Below are 21,819 nucleotides of genomic sequence, written 5' to 3'. Positions count from 1 at the left end.
CTAAGCTGTTGGAGCTATCACTATGCACTTCAGCCATGGTAATGTGTTCTCAATTATTATCCCTTCATGAAACGTTGTACTTTAACTGTAACTGGATGGCACTAAACTAAGGTAGAAAGGGCTTGTTAATTTGGATTCTCTGCGCAGGTGTTAATCAGGAATTGGGTAATCTCTGAAAACATCACTTCACAGGCCTTCCTCAGACACATACTGACAGCACAGTGGTACAGGCAGCCTGCCCACAGGGCTGTCGGTGAATGGAGCACATGCCACTTGGCTGGCACAGCAAGGATGTCTGCATCCAAACTGCGCTGGCAGCTCTGCACATGCTCTGTCTGACAGCCCAGTCCCACTCACCCTCTGAGGCTTGTTTTCTACGGGCAGAGCTCTGCTGCTGAGGCTGGGTAGCTGCAGCATCTCTCAGAGCCGCTTACAGGCAGTTTCACTCACTGAAGCTAAGACGTTTTTTCAGAAGATCAGCTAAGCTTCCAGGGATCTCATTTGAAGAGGGTGCATAGCAAACAGAATATACCATTCCCATTAGGATAGTGATAATGTCCTTGCTTTGACAATAATCTTCAGTGGTAAAGCAAGTTCGATTCTCTTACAAGAAGACTGGCGACAGCTATCATTGCATTATTTACTGTTATATATGGGATTCTTCCCTGAAAACCCTGGAGATGTCATTTGTGTGGTCTGGTTGTAAATAATGAGATAGACCACAATGGATTTCAGTACCTCATCAGTGTTTGATCAGCACAGAGGTAAGTGACCTGCTACTAATTTCAAAATCTTCTGGTCTTCCCATGCCTCCCATCAAACTCACTAGGATTACTTGACAGAATTAATAACAACAATTTTTTGGAAAAGATTAGGTCTCACAGAGATTTATTTTGGTTACATGTGAAGGAATTTCTTTATTCAGATTTAGACATGGGTATTTCAGCCTATTGCTACAGTATTTTCTTTTTAAATAATTTTTTTCAGCAGAATAGTAAGAGCATCAGATTTCTTTTCTGCTTAGCATCAAGAGATACATGTATAAATTTATATTAGATATTGGTCTTCATGTATATGGATATATATAAAAAAAATGCAATATTAGCAAACAGAGCAGTTTAAAATGGAGTAAAAATTTAAGAAAAAAATATTTTCCTAAGTTTACTAGTTTGTGTACATTGAAAGAACTAGATGCTGTCAAGTGATCAGCTTTGCTTCAGGAAATCTTAGCTCTATAGGTAAGTACTGCTGTAACTGTGAATTTAAATTATTTTTTAAATCCCCAACATGAAGATTTTCTACATGGTAAGGTTGCTATGGAAATACAAATGTCTCTTTGTTTTCTGTTTTTTAAGTTAAATGTTTGAATTTCATGTTTGCCAGTGCAAGCTTTTGTGTCTTACGGCTTAATCTACTCAGAGGAACGCAGTGGCAGTCCTTTTATGTTCCCAAAGCAGGTAGCTGTCATTGCTTGTTTACATGTGTTCCAACAAATCTCTCTTTCAGTCAGCTTGCCAAAATGATTTGTTTGCAGGGGCTACAGTTTCTCATGCATGCTTGCAAAGTGTCCGAGCTGACATGGGTGCTTGCCTATGGTTGTACTTTTGAGCTTGCCTATGCTTCTTTGGTGTATCCAGAGTAAACACACTCCACGTAGAGCAGTGGACTTAAAGCTGCCTTTCAGCCACAGTAGTGCTCAAAGCCTGAAGCAAGTCGAGAGCACACCATCCCAGACAGAACCCCACCCTGAGCAGACAGGGAGCAGTGGGAAGCCATCAAGCAAAACTGAGTGACAAAAGGCAAAAAATCCTACCAGCAAGGATAAAGGAGAAAGGGAAGTGCAACAGGAGAAGGGGGATCTGTACTGCAGGAATAGAGAGAGGTGCCCCAAGGTCATGTGTGAATCACGTATGGAGCATTTTCCCAAGCAGGACAGAGGTGTGGGGATGACTGAGCTACTGCAGCTCCAAACAGCCATTCTAAAACTCTCTGTCTGCATGCACCGCGAGTATGCTCTGTGCCACACATCGACCCTGCAGTGCTCAGACTGGGAAGGGAGAGGGGAAACCCTGAACAGTCAGTGCTAGGGAGATGGCTGCCAGGGAGCCAGTGGCAGTGATGCTGGGAATGAGGCTGGAATGTGATCAGGGCTGGGGAATGGGAAGTCAAGTCTTCAGATGGATAAGGGGGCAGAAAGCCGTTCAGGAGACCACTGACCTTAACCACCATATACTGATAGAAGTAAAAGAGAGAGGGGGCAACATACGCCTGTACTACCCTTGCTACTGATCAGCAGCCTTTTCTGCTGTCAGGACACTCTCCATACTGACCTATCCTTATTCCTGTCCAGCATCATCTCCAGGCCCATCTTACACTCCTCTCATAGCACCTCCACAGCAAAAGAGTCCCCTCCAGATAAACTCGCCATCACCACCACACCAGGGATGCTGGCTCATTAGATGATTTGTGACTTACTGTTTGCCTTCCCTGACAGCTGTGCTGTGTGGGAGGTGGATGGAGAGCAGGAGCAAGCAGTAAGCAGTAATGGGACAGTGAAACCACTGGTTATCATGCAAAGAAAGTGCTATTCAAAATATACAGCCTGTGGTGGATTTTATCTGAACAGCATGTTAATGTCTCGTCACATTACTGATTCAAGTAGGCACAATTTTTTTAGTAAGGAGAAAGGGAGTATCTTTCATTGGAATGATTTATAACAGCGAAAGAATACACATGAATGAATGAATGATCATCATTCAAACACACCAGATAAATCTGTCGGTCCAGTAAAGTAATTCAACCCTCCCTACAAACCTTTCTTCACCCCAAACATCAGAAAACTATCCCAGTTACAGATCAAATGAACAGCATCCCAGGCTTGAAAAGCATACTGTCTCTTTACAACACTTCCTATGGTACAGCTCATTAAAATAATACCTACCAGTATTGACAGCAGAGCAAGTTATAATTCTCAAAAACTGCACTTACCCACATCCTTCTGACCCTTGACACTGACATGCTGAAATCAAATAAACTGCCTAGTATTGTGTGCTACTGATGAGCTGTGGGAAATCACATAAGGCATTTGGCTACCGGTGGAAAGAAGACTTATAGGAAAGAAGGGAGTAAATAATATACACCAATATTTCTCCTTCACAATGAACATAAATTACACTGTATTATGGCCTTCTGTTTTCCAAACCTACTGTTTTAGCAAGGTCGAAATCAGTCATTGTCAAGACCACGTAAAATAAGCTACAGCAAATTCCAATGCAGGAGAAAGCACACACTTAACATACCTCCAATGTGCGCTTTGTAAAACAACACATCAGCCGACACAGCAAATCATGTAAAGCATGCATTCATCACAGGAGAGTCTGAGAAGAATTAATTTCACAAGCTGTGTAATTTCATTGCTCTGAATCCTGTGATCATTCTGCTTGTATCTTTATATAAACCCTTTCCTAACCAAAATTACTTTGCCTTAAAGGAATCACGTACTTTCAAAATACTGCACTTTATTTCAGATAAATTGGCTTTTAAGATTGATTCTTTCTGGGGATTGTAGCTACAAAAGCTGTCACAACCTGTATGTCATTTGGTCTATTCACTAAGTTTCTTCCAGATCTTTCTATGCCACTGTTGTGCTAGCCTGCAGTTTCTCTCTATCCTTGCTCCATACATGGGCTCTCAGTCGGACCTTCTGCCTTCCTGAAGCTGACAGCTTCCTTTTACCAGTAGCACAATAATTTTGCAAAATAAAATATAAATGTATCTGAGATGGCACCAGTATTCACTGGCATTTACAGAACTGCAAAACAATAAATGAAGTAATGCTAACACATTTGAGGATGGAGAGTCAGGCATTTGGCTACTCACAGTCCCTTTATCCCACTTAGTGCTGATTCCCCAGTCACAGCTGAGTTCCCCAGGAGGTTAAGCTCACAAAGGGAGACACAAGTGCTCAGTACCTCACTGTCACCTTCTGCAGAACACCCATTCTGCATGCCCAGGGATGTGTCCGCAAAATTAAACAGCCTACAAGCTTTGTGCCTATGCCCCCTTATTCCTTGTTGGGTTAAGCTGCAGGAAGATGAAGCAGGAGAAATTACATCCTGGCATTTCCTACTCCCTGCCATCTGAAGCATCAGAATGCCACACATCTATCTTCCTCCTCGCCTCCTACACAAAGCCACAAAGGTCATGTTCAAGACACCCTACTTGAAATCATGTCACCCTATAGAAATTGAATTAGTGTCAGTCTACCTTATGTCAGATGCACAATATGGGTGCCCATCAAGTCCTCCTGGCCCAGTCTTCCTCATCAGCAGGGTGACAGCCTGGTTCTTCTGCCTTTTCTAGCTCTGACAGCTAGGATTCACAGATAGGGAACTGTGAATCTTGGATGGGGCTTCATGCCACTGTAGCTTAACAAGAGTGGAGCTCGTGATCTGTGAGCACAGGCATGGGGAAAGCTTCATTCATTCATCCATTTATTTAGTTTCGCTTCTTCTCCTCATACAGCAGGATAATTGCTCTAGAAAAAGCAGATGCAGCCCAGCACAAGCAAAGGCACAGGGGAGAAGGTGAGGTGGTTTTAGTTAGATGAGAAGGGGTAGAAGGAGTCAGGGACCCACATGCCGTTTTGTGCCCATGTCCTCATCTTCCCACCACCATGCCCTCTGGGTAAGCACATGCTCTGCTTGGGAGATGGAAAGTTTCTCTTTATGGGTGGATTGCTCCCTCCTGACTCACAGCAGGAAGATTTAACAGTATTTACAAGGCTAAACAGCAAAAAGTATGAAATTTACATGTGTAGTGCATGAAACGAGGTGAGAGTCCCTTTGATCCACTGTGTATCTCAGTATATCTAATGGTTTCTTTCCCAATGCCAGCAGCTTCTTCTCTGTACCATTCCCATATAACAAGCACCACATGCAGCTGTGAGAAGAGCTTAGGCTGGTGCTTGTGGCTGGCAAGTGTACCTCCAGAGGCTGGCCAAGAGGAGCAGCACCAGTGACGAACTTCTGCCTTGTCTCCTTGCCTTCCACCCAGCCCATACTACACCCCTCTTTGAGTAAGGGACTAGCTCAGACCTGAGCTTGTTACTAACATGTCTTTTTCTGAGTTTGCTGATTGTGAGAGCAGTCTGCAGATCTGGCATGATAAGGAAATCTGATTAATGGGCCCTGTGGTAAAGTCACTTCTTTTTTTGTATACTAGTCACTGATGATGACTCTTGAGAGGCAATGACTCTTAGTCTCTCCTGATCTCCCAAGCACACAGGTCAAAGCTTCTGAGCCAAATGAACAGTTGTCTCAGTGATAGACTCCCCAGTAGAATAAAAAACAAGTTAACATTTTTAATTTACAAACCGTATCAAATGTGTTATTTAAAAGATAACTAGAAGAAAGAAAGGAAATCAAATTTTCTTCAGTTGAGAGGTGATAGAAAGGGAATCTGTGTGCTGGTGAAGAGAAATTTAACATCAGCTCTCAAGTTTTCCCAAGCCCACAATAAGAGCTCTGGGTCTGACAGACTAACCTTTCCCAGGGCAAGGGCTGATTGTGTTTCCATGGAAGCCAAGTTTTGAAGTTGAGAGTCATTATTGCATCCTGGGGAGAAGGTCACATGTGGGGAATTGCACAGGGCTGTAAACCCCAGTGTGGAGCTCAGGAGGGTTCAGCTGTGGCAACATCTGATCACAATGTGAATTGTGTGGCTAATACTTTAAAGTTATCTTTAAAAACCTTTTATCATTCAAAACATATACATGTTCATATATATGAAAATGCAATATTTTATTATGAAAAAGACTTTATTAACTTTTCAAATTCTCTTTAAACCATCTCCCATTTTTCTGTATAGTTATGCCATCTCCAGAAGACATGACAGTAAGGATAAGCCACCACTCACTTGCTCTGTCGTTCCTTTGATCAGCTCTCTAGTGTGATTTAGGCATTAGTTTTACTTTCTCCTAATTACAAGGTAGTTCAGTGGCTGGAGAAATGCTATAGTCTGTAGCTCTGGCCCTCAGCCACAGTGAAGAACACAGCTCACTGCAGCTGTTCTGATTGATTTAATAGAGATCAGAAACTCTAAAATTAAACATGAGACTGTGGCTGACCAAAAATATATAGCTAGAGCATTTTAACATTATGACAGATTTGCCCCTACACCAAAAAAATCAACTCTTTCGACTCCTGGAGTTAACAGGTTCATAATCCACTTGAAGCCAAAGGAGGTGTCAGACATGGGATGATCAGTCTCTAAGGAAGTTACAAGCAAAAAAAGACAGAATCATCACATGAATTTCTCTAGAAACAAAATTCTGAGGAGTATTTAGGAACAGGTCCTGCAAGTCATCTGCTTTAAATAATACCTCATTCTATTACTGCCAAACAAAATAAACCTCTCCTGGGTTCCAACTAATATTCCACCATTCTTTTCTGTAGGAACTGATAATACAAACCATTGCTGCCAGAAGTTCACTCTCCTGAGAACTGAATCCCCCTGGATACTGCAGGGAAAGGAAGTGAAAAGCCTGTCTTCTGACTGGTGCAAGGATAACACAGAAACTGAAATCAACTGTGTCCTGATTTCATCCTATCTCATAAAAATATAACAGCGATATTATGAGCTAGTTCAGCTATTCCTTCATTGTTTCACAAGTTATGTTACGTCATAGTTAGGAGAGATGGAAACCTTCCAGAAGTTTTCTTATGTCCTCTCACTGTCGATGTCTGACAGTTTACGGAAGAAGTTATGATGAAAAACAAGTTTCAATGACTAACAAAAAACACAGGGCTGTTTAGACACACTTTGTTCCACCTCGAGTTATTCAGTCATAAATTTTCACTGTTAATCATTTGTACTTACTCTCTGCTTACTCATGGACATACTTCTCCCCTGCAGGTGATGCAGCAGAAGAGGGGGACTTGTCTCTGGTTTACCAAGCAGCAGCTAGTGGCGATGTAAGCACACTAACTGCAGTGATTCGAGAAGATCCTTCCATCCTGGAATCCTGCGACAGCGAGGGTAAATGAAGGCTGAGCTTGTTCTCATGGGATTACTTGCTTCAGCTTGCAATGAAACTTTTCCATTTTTTTATCCTGATTTTTGTGTTCAGCAAATTATATTTAGTAGCAGAATATGGGAAATTTGAGTTATTCTTTGGAACATCCACTGAAAATGCTTAGTTTGGATATTTCTTTCGCCTTTAATTGTAAGATTTTTTTTTTATATGGATACAAATACATTGTTGTGCCAAAATGGGACAGTACTTTATCATGAATCTATTTTATCTTCTTCAGGGAGATGATGAGAAATTGTTGTGATTTCATATAAGGAAAGGCAAATGCTACATAGTCTGCACAATGCTAGAGTAGGGAATTTCACTCTTTTGCACTTGTGAAGTGTATGTACAGTACATATGTATATGTACTGTATCTGTATGTACAGATACAGTTTGAATGATTTTGTCACGTAACTGTTTAAATTACAAACTCAAAGGGTTGAGTGTACAGCGTGCAATAATTTCAATAATCTGTTTTATCTGCAAGACTGTGTTCCTTTTTGTTTGTGTTCAGGAAAATATTTAATGTTATTACAAAGTGCAGTCCATTGCTTAGGTTTTACTTGACTCTATTCCCCAATTGAATTAGAGCCGCCTCTGGACGTTTCTCCTAAAGAAGACTTTGTTTATTCAAAGTATTTTTTTACTGCAGTTTCTTTTAAAGGGTCCATATCAGCATTGTCTATTTTAATCTTTACCAGCTTTTACCAAATTACCAATTTTTCCTACACTTTAAGCCAGACATCCTATTATCTTTAAAACAGCTATTGGGTCAGTAGGAAAAATACTTTATCAAGCTAAAATGCTCCCAGTCCAGATCCTTAACAGGAGAGGTACTAGGTATGAAGGGCTGTGGGTGGAGATAGACTGATCAGCAAATGGAAGTATTTCAGCTCCAGGAGAAACTTGTTTATTTCATTGCACATACAGATGTAACTAAACACCAGTCTTGCAAGACAAATGTGTGGCTCATATCCTGCATGTATGGCAGAGTATGCATAACCTCAGGTTGGGTAGTACACATTTGCTCAACAGTCTTACTGAATCCAGCAAGAATAATTATTCTTCAGTTGTGCCTGAAGTTTCTAGTAGATTTACAGCTTTCAAAATTCATGTTTATTCCCAGTTTATTAATTTCAAATTGTTTTGTCAGATTCTGCAGGAAAATCTCTTGATGTTATTCACTAGTTAATAGAATGAAAGGAAGAGGAATCAATTGAACGATATCATAATGTTTCATTATGAAATTCGAGTATTAGGCTTGAATGTAGATTTCAGAGTATTTTCCAGCACAGAAATTGTTGCAGAATATTAAAAAAGTTCTCATGACAACACAAAAGAAAATATTCTAGAGCCTTTAAAATAAGTTGCTGTCTACATAAAGCATCAATTCACATACATGCACCTTTGCACAGGACAGGGCTTGATTTCATAAGTCTTTTGAATACATAGAGACAGGATGAAGCTGGGGTTTGTGAAAATTAGCCAAGCACCATCTGGCTACTAGTCACTCTGAAGAATATCAGTCTCCAAAACGGTATACAAAACCAACAGTTCATATTGGAAGCTTGTCAACAGAAAAACACTTTTCCCTCCAGAAGCAGAGTTAATGAGGCAAGGCTTTTGCTAATGAAGTCATGCTCTTTTTAAAACCAGTGGTCAGTGACTGGCATAGCAGTTACTTCCTGCCTACAAAAAGCTGAGTGCAACTGTTGGAACAGTTGTCAGTTACTTTGCCAGTACTAACATTAGCAAATAAGGAAATATCTCTAGCTTATGGCTTTGACAAAATAAAAATTGTAAAAGAACATTTGACTTTCTTCCCCAGGTTGCACACCTTTGCTGCATGCTGTGTCAGGACGCCAGGTTGATACAGTGAAGCTTCTGTTGAAGATGGGAGCCAATATTAATACTCAAGATGCTTGTGGACGTACCAGTTTATGTCTGGCAACTTATCTGGTACCAAAGCTTGGGGGAGAAGTATGGAAAGATAGATGGAGTAAAGGGAGTAAATGTGCAGACCAAATAAGATTTCTGCTTATACTACAGAAAGAAAACAAGTGCAAAATATTTAGTTATAGACAAGAGTGAAATTGTAAACTTTACTATAATGCAAAGCTGATGATTATTGGAAAAGGATCAGGACTCGTGTCAGTGTCCTTTCTCTTTCAGGTTGTAAAATTAGTACATGGTATGGGGATCTCACTAGGTCCAGGGTCCTCTGTGTGATTTCAAGCCACTTGCTTCTGTTGCACTTGCTGTTGCATTTGCTTCTGTTGCAGTGGAAAATCCACTCTTGTTCTCAATATGCAGATTAACTTCTCCCCCCACCCACTGTCAGCATCAGATATGTATGCTCCAGAGAGAGCACTTCTATCTCAAAATCTGGTTGTCAGCAGGCATGTTTTACTGTGCAATACATGAGCCAGAGTATTGATAGACCTTGGATGGCAAGGTTAAGAATTTGAGTTCAAGGTGGTGCAGGCACCAGTGCAGACACTAAGATCGTAAGCAATCCAGCCCCTGAGTCAACCCACATGCAAGTGACAACGGGGCAGCCATCCCATTTTGAAGCTTGGGAAGGGAGATGTGGTGATCTCTGAAGTACACAAGGATGATTCTCTTGTCTTTAGTCTTCTACTCCTTGCTGGAGGTAATTCAGAAGTCAGAGAAAGGATGGGAACCAAGTTAGCTGGGCAAAGGGCTGCCATTATTAGTTGGACAGAAAGGAGGAAGGAATGTTCACCTATGGTGCATAGTATGAGTTATGGCTGGATGACAGCCAGTTCATTTAAACAGATACCATGGCAGCCTAATTAAACTACTTCCCTTGCTATGGAAACATCTAGTTTCTTCCTGCAAGTTCAGGGCAAAAACAATGCTTCTGCTCAGCTGTGTAATATTAGGCCAGAAAATAAGTGTAGAAAATTGCAAAACAGGCAGTCGCATTCAGTGCAAGGAGGATGCCCCACTTTCTTGAGAATAAACATTTCTTCTGCCAGATATTTTTTAAAAATCCCATAATTAGTGTCATGCTCCTTTTTTCCTTCCTCTTTTCCCAGAGGGGAAAAAAATATTCTTTGGGAAAAAGAAAAAAAAAAAGAAAAAGAAGAAATGACTGGAAAAGATTTAAACCACCCAGGCTTTGAAGTTTCCATTTCTGTTTCTGTGATGGATATATTCAGAGGTCTAGAGAGCATTTGGCTGTGATGTCTGTGCAGGGAACTGAATTCAGCAAAGCTCCACAGTCACAATCACATGCAGAATTGGGTGTCCTTGTACTTCCACCAGCAGCTACAACAGGGCTGCTCTGGTTCCATTATTCTACACCTCTTCCCTATAAATGCTGGTAATGCCAATCCGACATAGCTCATACAGGAGGGAATGGTCTTTATCGATTGCCGGCAGAGGATTGAAGAAAACAAACTCATGCTTGATTTCCCTGGGATTTAAGTATACAGTGAAAGATTTATGCCATTGCAACCAGGTTGTTTACTTGCTTTTTTTGCTGAGTTGATCAATAGAAGGTTTTAGGCTGAGCACTGATTAATCCCATCTGTTTTGGTGTTGTTTTCAGTCTAACATTGTCACTAGTTCAAACTTCTGCAACAGTGTTTGTAAGACCACACTCTAAGGCTTTTTACTATTGATTTGCCATCCCTGCTAAAATCTCATCAAGGAAATAAGATTAAGTACTCATGTTTCTGGTTTAATCTAGCATAATTAAATCCACATGCAGGAATATGTGTAGCATTTCCTAGTGATCCTGCAATTAGCAGGTTTTTAACCATTGTTTACTAGGTCAGTATTTGCCACAGCTGCAGAAAAAACAAAATGCAGTGTAAAGAAAACACTTTATCACAGAAATGAATGGCTGAGCTAGCGTGAGATTTGTACTCCAAAGGGAAACTGCTCTGAGTGCTGAGACCAGTTCCTCTGCTGGCAGAAACAGCTACACTAGCACCCGGGTGCCAGAAGCACCAAAGATCTGTCCTGATGCATTTCACCTTCCTCTTTGACATGCTGTGATTTCTTTTTTAGGGCTGGCTGGAAGGCTGTATCAGCCTGATCAGAAATGGTGCTAAGCAGAACATACCTGACAAAAATGGGAGGTTGCCACTGCATGCTGCTACTGCAGAGCCTGATGTGAGGTATGTCCCAGGCTCCAACAACATTTGCTGGTAGAATTTCAACAGGTAGTCACCAGCACAAGCTACCCAGCCTAAAGGGGAGCCCCACTCAGGAAGATTAGCTGTTACACTTGTGACTTGCTCCTTCTTTTAGTGGCTATTATGAAGGGGGCAGAGAAGGAAAAGCACTGTACACGACTTGTGTAGCAGAGATACATGGTCAAGGTGAGGAGCCTGGTTTAAGATCACAGTAACGGGAGGGGGGAAAAAAAAGTATAACAGAGGTTGCAACCCTGGGTTTCCCTTCTGCCATCTCCCCACAAGAAATACTACAAGATATTACTCCTTCTCTGGACTTCTCTGAGTAGCATGGCAAATGTGAGGAATGTTCTCTACAAGATAACCTCTGTGAGAACCCCAACTGTAAAGGGGGTGCTAGGTTTGGTGGACTGGCTCATTTTAAGCTACTTCTGCTGAACATGGAATAACAACCATAGAGTGTCTTCACAAGAAGTCTTAGGAACTTCTTTGTCTCATTCCAGCTTCTGATAATAGGAAAGTCAAAAAAAAAAAAAATTGATTTGTACATTTGAATAAATTCACTTAGAAAAAAGCTTTCACAAGTAAAACATGTCTGGAGGTATAAGATGACATTAGAGAGAGGTATAACGTTCAGTATATACAAAAATTTCATGTGACGTAATCAATAAGACTACAGTTTTGCTGCTGTCATCACATCAGACCAGCTCAGACATCCACTGACCTTGCTCTCTAGCCTTTTTCTAACAGTTTTATCAATTTTTCACATTATCATTGCTTTTCATGCATCACTTGGAGAGAACAGCAAAAGTACAGGTCACTATCATTAAACCAAGCCTACACAGACAAAAGACAATGCTTGTAAAATACTGTACAGGCTGCTATTTGAAAAGGAACAATAAATTACAGTAATTTAACAATAATTTAAAAGCAGCACACAGGGTTCCCTGAATGATTTTCTCATTCTCCACGGGTACAGGCAGACCTTTACTCTGCACAGGAATTTCATAGAACCATTGAATAGTTAGGGTTGGAAAGGACCTTAAGATCATCTAGCTCCAACTCCCCTGCCATGGGCAGGGACACCTCACACTAAACCTATCACCCAAGACTTCGTCCAACCTGGTCTTGAACACTGCCAGGGATGGAGCATTCACAACCTCCCTGGGCAACCCATTCCAGTGCCTCACCACCCTAACAGGAAAGAATTTCCTCCTTACATCCAATCTAAAATTCCCCTGTTTAAATTTTAACCCGTTACCCCTTGTACTATCACTACAGTCCCTAATGTAGAGTCCCTCTCCAGCATCCCTACAGGCCCCCTTCAGATACTGGAAGGCTGCTATGAGGTCTCCACGCAGCCTTCTCTTCTCCAGGCTGAACAGCCCCAACTTTCTCAGCCTGTCTTCATACAGGAGGTGCTCCAGTCCCCTGTTCATCCTCGTGGCCCTTCTCTGGACTTGTTCCAACAGTTCCGTGTCCTTTTTAAGTTGAGGACGCCAGAACTGCACACAATACTCCAGGTGAGGTCTCACGAGAGCAGAGTAGAGGGGCAGGATCACCTCCTTCGACCTGCTGGTCACGCTCCTTTTGATGCAGCCCAGCACACAGTTGGCTTTCTGGGCTGCGAGCGCACACTGCCACCTCATGTTCATTTCCTCATCAACCAGCACCCCCAAGTCCTTCTCTGCAGGGCTGCTCTGAATATTTTCTTTGCCCAACCTGTAGCTGTGCCTGGGATTGCTCCGACCCAGGTGTAGGACCTTGCACTTGGCATGGTTAAACTTCATGAGGTTGGCATCAGCCCACCTCACAAGCGTGTCAAGGTCCCTCTGGATGGCATTCCTTCCCTCCAGCATATCAACCGAAACAGACACCTTCGTGTCATGGGCAAACTTGCTGAGGGCGCACTCAATCCCACTGTCCATGTCAGCGGTGAAGGTATTAAACAAGACCGGTCCCAACACCGATCCCTGAGGGACACCACTCGTTACTGGTCTCCAGATGGACACTGAGCCATTGACCACGACTCTTTGCGTGCGGCCATCCAGCCAGTTCATTATCCACCGAGTGGTCCATCCATCAAATTGATGTCACTCCAATTTAGAGACGAGGATGTCATGTGGGACAGTGTCGAACACTTTGCACAAGTCCAGGTAGATGACATCAACTGCTCTACCCCTGTCCATCAGTTCCGTAGCCCCATCACAGAAGGCCACCAAATGGGTCAGGCAGGATTTCCCGTTAGTGAAGCCATGCCGGCTGTCACCTAGCACCTTGTTGTTTTTCATGTGCCTTAGCATGCCTTCCAGGAGAATCTGCTCCAAGATTTTGGCAGGCACAGAGGTGAGACTGACTGGTCTGTAATTCCACAGGTCATCCGTTTTCCCCTTCTTGAAAATGGGGGTTATATTTCCCTTTTTCCAGTCGTCGGGAACTTCACCTGACTGCCATGATTTCTCAAATATGACGGCCAGTAGCTTAGCAACTTCATTCGCCAGCTCCTTCAGGACCTGTGGATGGATCGCATCAGGTCCCATGGACTTGTGCACATTCAGATTTTTAAGATGGTCTCGAACCAGTTCCTCTCCTACAGTGGGCCCAAGGTCTTCATTCTCACAGTCCCTGCCTCCACCTTCCAAGACTTGGGTGGTTTGGGCAGAGCCTTTGCCAGTGAAGACCGAGGCAAAGAAGTCATTCAGAACCTCAGCCTTCTCCAAATCCTGTGTAGCCAGCTCTCCCGAGAGCTTCCTGAGGGGGCCTACATTCTCCCTAGTCTGTTTTTTATTTGCTACATACCTCTAGAATCCCTTCCTGTTATCCTCAATATCCCTAGCCAAGTTTCATTCTAACTGGGCTTTAGCTTTCCTAACCTGGTCCATGGCTTTCCGGACAACATCCCTGTACTCTTCCCAGGCCGCCTGTCCTTGCTTTCACTTTTTGTAAATGTCTTTTTTCATTTGAATTTTCCTCAGGAGCTCCTTATCCACCCAAGGAGGTCTCCTGGCCCTCCTGCTGCACTTCCTTCTGGTTGGGATGCAACACTCCTGAGCTTGTAGCAGGTTATCCTTGAATATCAACCAAGAGTCTTTGGCCCCCCTGCCCTCTAGGGCTATATCCCATGGAACCTTACTAAGCAGGTTCCTGAAGAGGCCAAAGTCTGCTCTTTTGAAGTCCAGGGCAGTGAGCTTGCTGCATGCTCTTCTCACTCTCCTGAGGATCTCAGATTCGACCATCTTGTGATCGCTGTATCCAAGGCTGCCTTCGAGCATCATATTTCCAAGGAGCCCTTCCCTGTTGGTGAGCACGAGGTCAAGCATGGCACCTCTCCTTGTCGGCTCCTCTGTTACATGCAGAAGGAAGTTGACTTCCACACAATCAAGGAACCTCCTGGATTGCTTGTGCCGGGCCGTACCGTCCTTCCAACAGATGTCAGGGTGGTTGAACTCACCCATGAGAACAAGGGCCTGCGAGCGTGAGGCTTTTCCTGTCTGTCTATAGAGTGCTTCATCCGCAGGTTCTCCTTGATCAGGCGGTCTGTAACAGATCCCCACAGTAATGTCTCCCATAGCTATTTTCCCTTTAACCCTGACCCACAAACTCTCTGTTAACTGCTCACCTGTCCCCAGACAGTTCCATATTCTCCAGCCTATCCTTAACATAAATAGCAACTCCCCCTCCCCACCTACTGGGCCTGTCTTTTCTAAAGAGCCTGTAACCTTCCATTCCAACACTCCAGTCATAGGAGCCATCCCACCATGTTTCTGTGATGCCTGTTATATCATACCCCTGTAGACGTGCACACATCTCTAATTCCTCTTGTTTGTTCCCCATGCTACGAGAGTTTGTATAGAGGCATCTGAGCGGAGCTCCAAATGAAGCCAGCTCATTGGCTGGAGCAGCTGGAATGAGAAAATGAACATGAACAAGCAGTGTGCGCTTGTAGCCCAGAAAGCCAACCATATCCTGGGCTGCATCAAAAGAAGCGTGACCAGCAGGTTGAAGGAGGTGGTCCGGCCCCTTTACTCTGCTCTCGTGAGACCTCACCTGGAGTATTGTGTGCTTTTCTGGTGTCCTCAACTTAAAAACGACATGGAACTGTTGGAACAAGTCCAGAGAAGGGCCACGAGGATGAACAGGGGACTGGAGCACCTCCCGTATGAAGACAGGCTGAGGAAGTTGGGGCTGTTCAGCCTGGAGAAGAGAAGGTAGTGATAGGATAAGGGGTAACGTGTTGAAACTTAAACAGGGGAAGTTTAGATTGGATGTAAGGAGGAAATCCTTTCCTGTTAGGGTGGTGAGGCACTGGAATAGGCTGCCCAGGGAGGTTGTGAATGCTCCATCCCTGGCAGTGCTCAAGACCAGGTTGGACGAAGCCTTGGGTGGTATGGTTTAGTGTGAGGTGTCCCTGCCCATGGCAGGGGGGTTGGAACTAGATGATCTTAAGGTCCTTTCCAATCCTAACTATCCTATGATTCTATGTTTCTATATCTACATTTCTCCAAGCATTTATTATAGGTGCTGGCAACTGACTGGGTGTGTTGGGATGGAATGATGACCCCCTCCCCCAACACATCTAGTTTAAAGCCTCCTTGACCAGCCTGGCAAGCCTCCTACCAAAACTGCTCTTTCCCTTTTTTTTCAGACCAGCTCCACCAGCCCCCACTAGACCTGGCCTACAAACTTGGGTCCCGTGTTCAAGACACCCACATCCCTGACTATGGCACCACCCTTTTAACCAGTTATTAACCTGGCCAATCCTCCTAGCTTTTTTTAGGTCCTCCCCTGTACCCTGGAGAATTGACGAAAAGACCACCTGAGCTCCAGAGCCCCTAACCACCTCCCCCAGGGCTCTGTAGTTCTTCTTTATGTTCCCCGGGCTACTACTATCTATATCCCTAGCACCCACATGTATCACCAGGAGTGGGTAATAGTCCGTGGGACTTACTAGAGCAGGCAGCCTCTCTGCCACATCCCTGATCCGTGCCCCCGGTAGGCAACACACCTCCCTTGAGACGGGGTCTGGCTGGCAGACAAGTGCTTCTGTCCCTTTCAGTGTAGAGTCCCCTACTACATAACGACCCGCTGCTTTTTCCTGGCAGCACCAGTAGAGATCTTCTTTACCAGTGCATCAGCCTGGCTGTTTCTGGCTCGAGTGCATTTCCTCATTAGCCCCCTGCAGAACAGCAAAGCAGTTCTGCGTGGAGACAGGGGATTTAGGGGGAAGCCCCTTGCTTTTAATTGTCCTTTTCCTCCTTTTTTTCTTTTTTGTGTTGTTTTGTTTTTGTTTTTCGTTGTTTTTTTTTTGTCACTAATTCCCAGCTTCCCAGGTTAACGGCCTCCTTCTTTCCTTCATGAGGTAGAGGTGAAGCTCGAGGCCCCTGCACAGTTTGGGCCGGGAGCAAGCATTCCTGCTTCCTCTCAGCTTCCCTGACATCTCGCAGCCTACTGACAGCGTCCCGCAGCTCAGCCCCTGCTGCAGGAGGACCTCCACCAGGGAGCACCGAGTGCAGCCCTGCCCATTGTGCACCCTCCCCTCACCAGACCAGTGCAGGCACTCTCTACACCCCGAGCTCTGCACTGCAGCCTCCCCTCTCACCGGCTCTGTCTGGGTGCCTACGCTGCCACCGCCGGGGCAGCCAGAGCAGAGCTCCCGGACCGGGCCCTGCTCATACGCCGAGCGCTCACCGTCCCGCCCGCCTGCCCGCGCAAACTGCCCCGACCCGCTCTGTTCGCCGCTCTCCCTGGGGCAGGTTTTTACCCACTCAGGGCTGGTGCCGCTGCTCCTGCCTCCGCCCGCTGTGAGTCCCCGCTCGCTCTCGTCAGCTGAGCTGCCGGCTCCTGGGCAGGTCCCGTCGAGGAGTTGAGGCTCCCTCGGTGGCTCTTGGCGCTCTGAGTTGAGGCTCCTGGACGCTGATCTCCGCCCCAGCTCCGGTGCTGAATGAGTCCTCTCTCGAGCTACTCACCTCAGCAACTGACCAATTACCAACTCACCTTACCAACAGACCAATTTACCAGTTCTGTGATTCCGTTTCCTGTGTCTTCTCACTGAGCTTGCACCAGGCCCAGAAGACTTGCCTGGAGCACTGAGCGGAGAGGCTTTTCCACCACAGTCATTGTCACTCTCTGAAACCAAAGGTGTTGTCAAAGGGTATATGCAGTGGCCAGCTATGAAATGCTTTTTCAGCCGAGTCTGAAAGCTTGATCAGCCATTTTATGTATTGTTTTGGTAATTGACTTACCTGCTTCAGCATGTTCTGCAGAGCCTAAGAGGAAGGGTAAACAGAGAATCCATTCCTGGTCTATGCCTTTTAGAGCAGGTATCACAGAAATTTCAGCTGCATGGTGGAATATCTACATATTGTAGTGGTAGCACTTCTGTTCCCATAATCTCTAAGGATATAAGTGACCCAAAGTTTGCTGTTGACAGAGATTTTACCCTAAAAGAATGAGATTTCCTTCACATCACTAGTTTTATTGATGATATCTGGGGTTAAACAGAACCATGCATCAGATTATAAAACTGTGTGATAAATGGGTTTTACCAGCATATTATGGTTATCCAAATTCTTTGCTGCTCACTAATTCTTTTTTACCAAGACCTGTATTTCTGAGACTCTGAGTCATTGTGCCAAATGACCACAAAATGTCTCTTCCATTTTATAAATTTTTACCAAGCTAATCGCAGCAATTCTAAAATACCATCCTTTTCAGAGTTCCTATAGTTTAATTTCATTATGCCATCAGCTGTATGATTCAGAAAAGGATGTGTAACACCTCTTTTCTACAAGTATTTGTATCCATATACAAATGGATTTGAAGTCCTAGCAAAGCACTGGCGTCTGACCAGTCTTCACCCTTTAGGAATATTCTCATTAGGAAAATATTCAATTTGGATTTCTGGCACCTGAAGATGTGGTTACCAATCACTAAGACTTTCACCTGCAGAATTGCTCAAATCACCCCTAAGCAACTGCAAATGTCTTTATTTTGAATAAATTAAATTATCTAGTTGTCCTTACTGGGGAGAAAATAAGCATGCTTGACTTGATCTGATCCACACACTTGAGGACAGTTCCATACAGAAAACACACTGGAAGATGTTGAAAATTGTCCTGGTGAAAAGCAGTACAAGATTTTTTTTCTACCTCCTATGCACGTTAATGATGCATGATTGTACACATTTATCTGTGCATTGTCTGTACATCTATCAGAGTTTCATTCTTGACACTTCATCATCTTTTGGTTTCCTTGCAAATCAGTATGTCTTTAAACACGCTTATATTTTGAAGGTTTCTAGCACATTTACACCTTCATATGAGACACTGATTTGCAGTACGATCTTACCTAGGAATCGACTAAGGATCTATCTTCCCATTTGCCAGAATCATAAGATCTGTACATCCATGTTAGGATCTATGCTATTTGGTTTTGTTATAGCCTGTGACAGGATGGTCCTTTACCAAGATCCAAACACTTAGCATCCTACTATAAAACAAAACCACCTTCACCAAACCTATTTTAGAACACCTTCATAGGGATGAAAGGAAAAGAAAAACAAAATCCATGCAGTGTTAAAAGTATTATTGCACTTGGATAATATTTCACGAAACTATTTTATTGTAACTGTTCCCTCTACCAGAGAGGAGTGTTTGTGGTCTATTATTCTATAAAATGTGAATCAATTCACTGCTATGTTTTATATCATAACAATGTCCTATCCCAGCAGACAAACTGCAAGTCCTTGTAAAATACTGTTGGTTTGTGTGTGTAAATATATAGTATGCATGAACACACACACAAACTTGTACACAGCATCACATTAGTCCAAGAGTTAAGGAGAGTGAAAAATCCTCTTAGAAACTGGTCATTAGCATTTCTCTTTGTTAAAAACTTCATTAAATAGTATGACAATGAATTGCTAAGCTACCAAAAATTGCACACATGTATAGTATTACACATTTTGATTCCAGTCTGGCAATCAGCACAAGAATTCTTCCTAGGGGATCTGCTTTTAATTCCCAGCATTAAACTTCTGTTGTTACAGTAAGCCATAAAGTCCTATTGTCTTTTCTAATATGACAAAGCACAGACTTGTCATAGGTCAGACATTCTGACCTATGCCTATCACTAATACTGATTTTTCTTGAAATTGCATGTTTCGTTTCTCAAAAAAATGTCTTTTTTTCAGGTTTAGTCAGGACAACAGCACACTGATTATGTCATTGCTTCCACAGGCTTCTGAACGTGCTTCTGCAGAAGTCAAATCTTCATGAAATCAATCATCAGGACAATGAGGTGAGTGAGTTTTGTGCTAAAAGTCACAGTCTCAGGCTCTGGGGGCATACAATTCATGCTGCTCAGAAAAAGTCCACTGTAGTATCAATTTTACAATGAACTTGTGCACTAGACAAAAATTTCTAGAATGCTTTTGCTGAACTCTGGAAAGCATTATGTCATTTTTCTTACTATACGTGATTCACCATTAGGTTAATATACCTTCTCCATACACTGCCAACTATGAAGTATATTGAATCAGTCTCTTAACTCAACTTGCCAAGATGTCAATAGCTTTTGATTTTTCTGAAGTTAGACACTGGACTAAACTGTCACCTTTACCAGTCATCCTCATTAAACTACTGTTATTAGAAAAAATACTGGCAAGCTAACATTACACAGAACAGTCATGGAGACAAAAAAATTATACTGTCTTCTGGTCCTTAAAGAACTGTGTCCTGCATATATATATATATATATATATATATATATATATATATATATGTATATATACAGTATTCATAGATGAGTGTTAACTTCCCAAATGTTCTCTTCTCCTAATAGAGAAGCCAAAACAAGAGAGAGACCCTGGATGTCTTTTCATATGTTTCTCTTCACTCTAACAATTGCTCGAGAATGTACCTCTTCTCCACTGTGCCAGAGCTGCCACAGAGTTGTTAATTGATCCCCTTCCTATGAACCTTCCTTATCCAGTGGACGGTTTGGTGACACTGCTCACAACCTAAACCAGATGTATGCTTTGTCTTGGTATAGAATTATGTTGCTAATGAATTGCATGGAACTGTGGATCATGATTTCAAGCTGTAATCTTTTGCTGTAATGCACTGCTACATGCAGTCTGGAACTTTTAGTCCATCTCACTGGCATTTGGCACTGAGAAGATACTTGTTCAAGTGTGAGTACTAAGCCCTGAACAGTCGTGTTTTCTGGAAATATGGATCCTCACAAATTATTTCAGCTAACAGAACTGTTCTTTTGTCATAAAACAGTTCAGTTTTCTCATCTTACACTTGAGAAAAACACCCCAATAAATGCATGAATGCATAAACAATAAGAAATACATCTGGAGGTTTCATACTTTCCACAACGGCAGCTTTCTGTGGGTTTACTTATGAGGCCTGTGAGATAATGTGAAGAAACATCCCCTGAATAAGCCTCAAATCTGGGCAAAACAAGTGTCACACTTTATTTCCCACAGCCATTTCTTGGGTTTTCTCCTTTTATGTCCACTATTATTTACAAATGTTTGTTTGGCTGTCTCACCTTTAATATAATCTGCTAGATCTTCAGCTTTGACAGTTCTGATATCACTCTCATGCTTCCTCTCACCAACAGTAACCTATCTACAGATGCCAGTCAAGGGTGGTATCACCATGCATATATGGATGGGTGCAGGCTAGACAGCCATTGCCCACTGCACAGGCCCACACATGTGAGCTGCTGCTACAAACAGCTCAATGCTCTTTGCCCAGATGGCTGCTCCAAAAGGACACATGGAATGTACAAATTATTAGAAAAGAAATAGAGAACAAACCAGGAAACAGCATTATGCTTGAATGTCAGCTGGAGGAGTAATCTGAAAAAGAATATAGGAGAATAAAAATCAACAGAAAAAGACTAGAAAGATGGCAGTAGTTGTAGATTAGCTTCCTTTCATGGGCAGGCTAACAACTAGAACAAATGAACAAAAACAGGATTTTCACCTTGGCAGCTATGCCAGAGGAATTATATAAATCCATGGCATAATAAACTTCATGGACAAGTTTGAAAGGTAATAATTATTAACTGTTTTTTTACATCTAAATTGATGGGGACACCTACAGAAATTATCCAGCAGCAGTTTTAGAAAAAAATAAAAATAATTACATTTTACTCTTTGCATCATTAGCTTGTGGAGGTCTGGATTTCATAGGAAGTCTTCAGTCTGATTACCAAATTTTAGGAGACTGTATGTCAAGCCTTGTTTCCTATAATTTCTCCATAAGCATCTGCTACTGACCTCTCTGAGCTGTGTTCCTGGACTAGAGAGGACTTTGATCCCCACCCACAGTTCTCACACTCCTATGTTACAGCTGACTGCTGGTTACCACAGTAGAAACAGAGAGAAAGTTGATTTTTCAAGGATATTTTGTCCGTGTCAATAGACTGAGAGGGGATGACAGAAATCTGGCTTGCTACACTGTCGCTTCTTCTCTTTCACTGATTTTTCCTGCTGTCCTAGACTAGGGGTAAGGACCTGTTTCCTAGATGAAAATAACTTCAGTGAATCCTCACTTC

At 43.0% G+C, this 21,819-nt stretch overlaps 1 protein-coding gene across 2 annotated transcripts in view; it reads left to right on the top strand.

Moving 5' to 3' along the window:
• Nucleotides 1-331: 331 nt before the first annotated feature.
• Nucleotides 332-21,819, top strand: part of ANKRD55 (ankyrin repeat domain 55) — a 45,636-nt gene continuing 24,148 nt past the window's right edge. The window contains exons 1-5 of one of the 2 annotated variants that reach the window (XM_062609514.1): nucleotides 332-764; nucleotides 6,916-7,038; nucleotides 8,904-9,034; nucleotides 11,117-11,226; nucleotides 19,482-19,542. In XM_062609514.1, the coding sequence (XP_062465498.1) occupies nucleotides 725-764; nucleotides 6,916-7,038; nucleotides 8,904-9,034; nucleotides 11,117-11,226; nucleotides 19,482-19,542 (465 nt within the window). In that variant the 5' untranslated portion in view covers nucleotides 332-724. The remainder of the gene's footprint in view (nucleotides 765-6,915; nucleotides 7,039-8,903; nucleotides 9,035-11,116; nucleotides 11,227-19,481; nucleotides 19,543-21,819) is intronic. The other variant, XM_062609513.1, reaches the window with a different exon arrangement.

The sequence above is a fragment of the Pezoporus occidentalis genome, unplaced genomic scaffold (genome assembly GCF_034315485.1).
Source record: "Pezoporus occidentalis ecotype Australia unplaced genomic scaffold, CSIRO_AGI_Poc_V1 ctg139, whole genome shotgun sequence".
NCBI lineage: Eukaryota > Metazoa > Chordata > Aves > Psittaciformes > Psittacidae > Pezoporus > Pezoporus occidentalis.
This window is presented reverse-complemented; position numbering and strand designations above follow the sequence as displayed.